General features: G+C 45.9%; 1 protein-coding gene across 1 annotated transcript; it reads left to right on the top strand.

Annotated features, from left to right (window-relative positions):
- Positions 1–3,198: 3,198 nt before the first annotated feature.
- LOC133883548 (beta-galactosidase 9) lies at positions 3,199–7,575 on the top strand. The gene is made up of 15 exons (XM_062322898.1): positions 3,199–3,802; positions 3,917–3,983; positions 4,101–4,193; positions 4,305–4,448; positions 4,642–4,730; positions 4,845–4,950; positions 5,086–5,173; positions 5,304–5,422; positions 5,524–5,858; positions 5,960–6,069; positions 6,175–6,284; positions 6,381–6,491; positions 6,581–6,682; positions 6,777–6,979; positions 7,133–7,575. The coding sequence occupies exons 1-15, from the start codon at positions 3,432–3,434 to the stop codon at positions 7,239–7,241; spliced, it is 2,157 nt and encodes a 718-aa protein (XP_062178882.1). The 5' UTR covers positions 3,199–3,431; the 3' UTR covers positions 7,242–7,575.
- The last annotated feature ends 419 nt before the right edge of the window (positions 7,576–7,994 follow it).

Below are 7,994 nucleotides of genomic sequence, written 5' to 3'. Positions count from 1 at the left end.
TTCGGTAACCGATCGGTTACCGAGTGGTTTTTGCGATTTATCGAGAAGTTTTCTCGAATTTTTCGTATTGTCGGTAACCGCTCGGTTTTTTGGTAACTGCTCAGTTTTCTCGATTTATCGAGCAGTTTTCTCGATTTTCAGTGAAGTTCAAAAAAAATTCAAAAATTATCTCAATCTTGTAAAATCAATAAATAATTTATTTGAGCTTAAAATCAAGTGAAACAAATTTTGTTGGTTTCCTGGTAACATGATCTACATGATAAAAGTATTTATACTCATAAAAATTTCAAAAATTTCTATGAGAAATTGTATTTGTTAAACCAAGTTAAATGTATAGTTTACTTTTTGCTAATCCAAAAATCATGAAACTAATTTTGTTAGTCTTCTTACATGATCCTATGTCTTTTAAAAATACATGAACTCATGAATTAGTTATTATAACATGCATGATTGTGTAAATGTGTTGCGACTAGATTAATTCATAACTGACCCATCACACCTCAAAAATTAGTGAAACCACTTTTATTAGTTTATTTATACTATGATTTACGTAGAAAAAATAATAGTAGATATGAAAAAGTTAATTACAGTGTTGTTTCTTAACATATTCACTTTATACTTGTGAACTTTGTAAAAATCATAGAGAAATTAATAAAACTCTAAATAAAGTGAAATCAATTTTAAAGATCCTCTTAAGATACGTTTTACACAAGAAAAATATGTTTTTACATGTTAAACTTTTCCTTAATATGAGTTAATAACTGAGCCGCACGCTTCAATTTTTTTCCTTTTTTTCAAACTTACTCCCTATATAATATGATGCAAACTACATTATTTCTGAAAATAAATTTCACAGAATGTCTTAGAATTATGTCTAGTTTTTTAAGATTTTTATTGAAATTTTTATTTTTTATTTTTTCGAATTTTTTAATTTAAATTCGATTATCGTTCAATTTCTGAAACTGAACCGGACTGAGAAAGTCAGTTATCACAGTTTTTCTCGGTTACCGTCGATTTTTTAATCCTGATCACAACTCACAGCAGAGCTGTACGTGCAGGATTTAGAGTTCAGACTACCAGAGTCGACACCGTTTCCTCTCCGATGCCGTGTTGCATCCTTCCCAAATTCCAACGGCAATTCAGCATCCTTTCCAGCTTTTCTCACCATCTTCAACTTGTTGGAACAGACATCCAGGACAAGTAGGCGCCTGCAAACGTACATGGTTGTACCAAGTCGTACCTCCAAAGTGTCAGGGTTCCCTCGTATCAACGCTGTTATTCTTTTTTTAAAAAAAAAATTGACCACTAGTAATCTTTGATGCCTTCCTGGCATGCTTTCTAGAAAAAGCTGCCGCCAGAAAGTGAGGAAAACCACTTCAGACTATCAGATGGATTCGCAGAACTGTCATGAACAATGTACATGTGGCATGTAATTGGGATGATCCTTGATTTTGGGGGTCAACAAGTTGGGATGATATGTCACACACTATTTTTTTATGAAAAGAAAATCTAGCTAAGAGGAGCTTGATTGTTCTCCAACAAATTAATGTAACTTTTTTTTGCTATTTTAAAGTTTGATTTTTCTTCAATCTATGCCACATTTTATGTCCATTAGGATCTTCCTAGGGATTTGAAGGTTGTTTGGTTGGATGTTTGTGTCTATGAAACCCTTATTTTACGAGAGCATATTGTGAACCTTAGCAACAGGTCCCCGACCCTCATCTTGATTCAATCCCTACTCATCACTTTTTTTTATGACATCATATCCACTTCCTCATATGGCAAACCGAGCTCATCCCTATCGAGGCGTCCAATCAGAGAACCTCGTTCACTTTCACTTCCACTTCCTCCTTTTTTTTTAACGGCACTTCCCCAACTTTCACGGCCTTCTGGGAGGTCAGGGCGTGCGAGACGAGAGCTCGAACTCCCGCGCAGTTTGACTCCTCCCTGGAGTCTTACCATCGGGCTCCATGCCCATCCGTCACCTCCTTCCTCCTCCCTATCCCAACTATTGACCTATGCGCTACCAGACGCCCTGTAGCATCACATTGTTGTTGCTCCTGCAAGCAAGGGGATCATCAAGCGTCACCATTGCTTGTTGCACTAGCAGCCACCACTAGCGCCGACGTGAGGCTCGTCCAGGTGTTTGTTCTTCCTCCATCTCCACGGTTATCTTCTCCAAATCTCCTCACCCCCCCTCTCCCAAAAACTAAAATTGGCTAGAGGAGCTACATCTGTGTGATTTTTTGTTCCAATGTTTTAGCTCAAAGTTCCCATTTACATGAGTTTAAAGTTGATTCATGTTGGTTCAAAGTTGAATATATGATTTTAAAGTTTGAACTTAAAAGATAAAAAATTCTAGTTTAAATTCAAAGTTCAAAATCTCGTGTTCAAAGCTATGGGGATTTTGAGTTCAAAGTTCTTAGGAACTTGAGTTCTAAGTTTAAATCCTACGTTAAGACTTTCGAAATTTTTACTTCAAATTTAAAAAATGAGCCACTCAACTTTCATGTTACATGGGAAGGGGGAGCGAGGTGTGAGCCCTAGACTGTGAAAGCACTTGTCACTGCATGCTACGAGAAGAGAAAGCGTAGTGTTGTAGATTGTCTATTGAGTTTATTTCTAATGTGTGCTCAAGGAATAGACACCTCTTTGGGCTATGGGATGAAAAATGTGGCATATGCCAAAAAAATAAAACACCTTACAAATATATCACCTTACGAACGGCCATTTCCTTTATTATTTAAGTCATGTTTGTTTCCTTCTTCCAATTCTGCTGCTATCAAAAGTCACAACAAACAAGTTTCTAGAGAAGTAATTTATAGAGAAAACAGAAGCCTGCTTCTTAGGAAAATAAACTAAAACTGAGAAACTCTTATAAAACTGAGAAACTCGCTAAGAGATGTTTTTTTTAGAAACTATGTACAAAGAAGTCAAAATTTTATTATAAAAGCCAACATTCTATTTTCAAAAACGGTTTTTTTGACAAATCAAAAACATAACTTCTCAAAAAAATCCAAAAACAAAAATTAAACAAACAAACCCTTAGCCTTTCCCCATGTTGCGCACAACCAAAGCCTACTGTGGAGGCCTACTGCCTACTCTGCTTCTGCCTTCCGCTTCACATCTCACCATTCCACCGCTGCGTCACTCTTCTTGTGACCTCGTCCAACTCTTAAACACAACTGGTAATCCAAAAGGGAGGGGGAAAGATCAAAAGCGCAGCAGGTAAAAGAACCAGTAATGAATCCGGAACAAAGAACGCATTCCCACTCATCAGCAGAGCACACATATAAGCTCACCACCACCCCTTTCCACCCTCCCCCACTCTCTTTCTTCCTCCTCCTGTCCACCGCCATTGCCTCTCCAAGAACAGAGAGAAAGCGACAGAGCTGGGCCGCCCCAGGCCGTCCTAGCTAGGCGGCGCCACCATGTACGGCGGCGTGCTCATCCTTTCTCTGCTTGTGGCGGCGGCCATCGTCTCCTCGCCGGCCAATGCCGCCGTGTCATACGACCACAAGGCCGTGGTCATCAACGGGCAGCGCCGCATCCTCATGTCCGGCTCCATCCACTACCCGCGCAGCACCCCGGAGATGTGGCCGGACCTGATCCAGAAGGCCAAGGACGGCGGCCTGGACGTGATCCAGACCTACGTGTTCTGGAACGGGCACGAGCCTGTGAAGGGGCAGTACTACTTCGGCGACCGCTACGACCTGGTCCGGTTCGTGAAGCTGGTGAAGCAGGCCGGCCTCTACGTCCACCTCCGCATCGGCCCCTACGTCTGCGCAGAGTGGAACTTCGGGTGCGTAATTCATGGCTTCATGCAACAAGTTCTAGTAATCTTGCATTCTTGCCCTGCATTCTTGCTTGTTTGCTTCTCGATTCCTTAGCTTGTTTTGGTGCCTGGATGATGCAGAGGCTTCCCTGTGTGGCTCAAGTATGTCCCCGGCATTAGCTTCCGGACTGACAATGGCCCGTTCAAGGTACGGACAAGGGCGACAGCGAAGCATAACGTATCACTTCAACGATGATTGGCTGGACGCAATGTTTACTGGATTTCTTTGTATAACTAAGTTCATTTCTGAATATATTCTTCTCAGGCGGCGATGCAGACGTTCGTGGAGAAGATCGTGTCGATGATGAAGTCGGAGGGGCTGTTCGAGTGGCAGGGCGGCCCCATCATCCTCGCCCAGGTGACGATCGTGAACGACTCCTGCAACGAACCGACCATTACAATGCGTCTTGGCTCTGCAACAGCATAACGTGACGGTTGTGAACTCATTGATGCGATGCGGCGCGTGCAGGTGGAGAACGAGTACGGGCCGATGGAGTCGGTGATGGGCAGCGGCGCGAAGCCGTACGCGAACTGGGCCGCCAAGATGGCCGTCGGCACCGGCGCCGGCGTGCCGTGGGCGATGTGCAAGCAGGACGATGCCCCCGACCCCGTGGTAACTACAACAACCACTCCACCTCTTTCCAGCTAGCCAGGCTGCCAACTTCGCTTGTTGCTGCCAAGCAATTATGCGTGTCCCCGTCCATGCTACTTCCATTCTTGTTTTTTCTTTGATAGATTCTTTAATTTCTACTGTACTTGCTCTTACGTACGTCGACCGTTGCCTTGCACCATGATCATGGCGGCAGATCAACACCTGCAACGGATTCTACTGCGACTACTTCACCCCGAACTCGAACAGCAAGCCGACCATGTGGACAGAAGCCTGGAGCGGCTGGTAATTACCAATTACTAGCTTTACTGACGGATCAGATGCCAAATAACTGCAGTGAATTTCTTGGCACGTTGAGACATTCACAGTCCAGCTAAGGTCGCCGTGAAATGCGTTCAGGTTCACGGCGTTCGGCGGCGCGGTGCCGCACCGGCCGGTGGAGGACCTGGCGTTCGCCGTGGCCCGCTTCATTCAGAAGGGCGGCTCCTTCGTCAACTACTACATGGTGAGTCGTCAGTGACAGTGAGAGAGGCTGGACCGAGCTACAGCTAAGCTCAGCCACCACATGGGTCACACACTCACAATCTAATCACATGAATTTTTGTGCGTAGTATGATGTTTTCATGTGCTTGATCTTCAGTACCACGGTGGCACCAATTTCGACCGGACTGCTGGTGGTCCGTTCATCGCCACGAGCTATGACTACGATGCGCCTATCGATGAATACGGTGTGCTGCTGTCCGAATATCAGTTTCAGTTTGACACCCAAGAGGAAGAAAAATTGTTCAAACTGTTGCAGTAAGAGTTTTGAATGTGCTTTTTGATCGTTTGAAACTGAAACCATGGCATTTGTTTCAGGTTTGCTCAGGCAGCCGAAATGGGGTCACCTGAGGGACCTGCACAAGGCCATCAAGCAGGCCGAGCCGGCGCTCGTCTCCGGCGATCCCACGATCCAGTCGATCGGGAACTACGAGAAGGTCGAAATCCTGTCACAGCCCTACGACAAAATATCCGGCAATTAAAACGTAACGAGTTCAGAGTTGTTCATGAAAGTGTGGTCAATGGAACTCTGCTTCAGGCGTACGTGTTCAAGTCGAGCACCGGAGCCTGCGCCGCGTTCCTGTCGAACTACCACACCAGCTCAACCGCGCGGGTCGTGTTCAACGGGCGCCGCTACGACCTCCCGGCCTGGTCCATCAGCGTCCTGCCGGACTGCAAGACCGCCGTGTTCAACACCGCGACGGTGAAGGAGCCGTCGTCGCCGGCGAGGATGAACCCCGTGGGCGGGTTCTCGTGGCAGTCGTACAGCGAGGCGACCAACGCGCTGGACGGCAGCGCCTTCACCAAGGACGGCCTGGTGGAGCAGCTCAGCATGACGTGGGACAAGTCCGACTACCTGTGGTACACCACCTAGTGAGTGACTCGCCGACCCTCCACCAGCTGCATTCGTTTCCGAAACCGTTTGGTGTCTGCATTCTGATCTCTGAAGGTTACCTCTGACCTGTTTGATGCAGTGTCAACATCGACTCGAACGAGCAGTTCCTGAAGTCCGGGCAGTGGCCGCAGCTCACCATCTACTCTGCAGGCCACTCCATGCAGGTGTTCGTCAACGGGCAATCATACGGTACTGACTGAATCTTCGTTTTTTCTAGTTAAAAAAGACATTTTGTGCTTGATGAAATAAGGATTGCGGAATTTAGTTGATCAATCCGTCGTGTTCGTGTCGCAGGCGCGGTTTATGGCGGCTACGACAGCCCGAAGCTGACGTACAGTGGGCATGTCAAGATGTGGCAGGGCAGCAACAAGATCTCCATCCTGAGTGCAGCTGTTGGCCTCCCTGTAAGCTGACCAGAAATTCAGAATTGCACTCTTCCCGTTGAGGTCAGACTATGAGTAAGCCTGAAATATATACAACCTCTTGTGGTTATCCTGCAGAACCAAGGCACGCATTTCGAGACGTGGAACGTCGGCGTGCTCGGGCCGGTGACGCTGTCCGGCCTGAACGAGGGGAAGAGGGACCTCGGCAACCAGAAATGGACATACCAGGTAAACTCCACATCTGCTCAGCTGCTAACTTCCACATTGTTACCTGCACCACGAATCACATTGATCTCGCCGTCCGGTGTCGCTCGCAGATCGGCCTGCGAGGCGAGTCGCTGGGTGTGCACTCCGTCGCCGGGAGCTCGTCCGTCGAGTGGGGCAGCGCGGCCGGGAAGCAGCCACTGACATGGCACAAGGTCAGTGTCCTAGGTAGTAACACCTGCACTGCCTTGGTTTACCGAAGCTTGCAGTTCTGAACTGTTGCTGAACTCTTGTGACTGTGATCATCAGGCCTACTTCAACGCGCCGGCCGGTAACGATCCGGTGGCCCTGGACATGGGCAGCATGGGGAAGGGCCAGATCTGGGTGAACGGGCATCACATCGGCCGGTACTGGTCATACAAGGCCTCCGGCAACTGCGCCGGCTGCAGCTACGCCGGGACATACAGCGAGACCAAGTGCCTGAGCAACTGCGGCGACATCTCACAAAGATGGTAAACCAATTCTCACTCGCTCTTGCCAGTCTCGCACATTTACTTCTGAACAGTGGCTAAACAACAGGATTAGCATTGTGCAACAGTGAAATGATATTGTGAATTCTGTTGAGCTGCTCGATAGAGCCTGAGCTTCTCTTTTGCGAAATCCAGGTACCATGTCCCGCGGTCATGGTTGAACCCGAGCCGGAACCTGCTGGTGGTGCTGGAGGAGTTCGGCGGCGACTTGTCCGGCGTCACATTGATGACGAGAACAACATGAGAGAGGAGGAACAAGGGAAGAACAAAAGGAGATCAAAATGTGAATAATTCACAGGGAAGAGAAGGAAGCGTACACACCAATTATTTCTAGCTCATATCTATACACACGCCATAGATACGGATACAATCGGTGCTCATTATTAAATACATAGTATTTATTTCTTTTTTCAACAAGAAAGTTTATTCTAATATCAAGAGCTTATGTGTTGTTATGGGTAGAGATGAGAGATATATAAACAATTCGATTATTTCTATTAAGAATATTGAGATTGATAGGTTAATTGTTACCTCTAAGTCTCTTAATAATAATATCAGCAAGATACTTAGTAACAGAACTTCTGAGTCAAATATGCATGAAGATGAGAAAGATATGGATGTCGGTCACATATGCTGTGGTTTAACTGAAATCCTCAATGAAGAGGATTTTAATCAAATATGTTATGATCTTAATGCTATCCCGAGAAGAAAAATGTCTTGTTCCAGAGGTAGGGATAAACGCCCGCCTAAGAAACCAAATACGCCATCTAAAATTAATCTCTAATGAAATGGATCTTTTAGAATAGCAGAGGTCTAGAGGACTTGGCTAAACACAACTATATTTCGGACGTAGTGAAGGAAAGACAGTTGGATTTTGTAGCTCTTATGGAAACAGGAAGAAGCACATACTCTGATTCGCTTCTAAAACACCTATGCGGTGGCTTAAATTTTCTATTACACATTATGCTGCACCATGGTAGGTCTGGAGGAATTATCC

The sequence above is a fragment of the Phragmites australis genome, chromosome 10, assembly GCF_958298935.1.
Source record: "Phragmites australis chromosome 10, lpPhrAust1.1, whole genome shotgun sequence".
NCBI lineage: Eukaryota > Viridiplantae > Streptophyta > Magnoliopsida > Poales > Poaceae > Phragmites > Phragmites australis.
The sequence above is the reverse complement of the archived record's forward strand: the minus strand, read 5'-3'. Positions and strand labels throughout refer to the sequence as shown.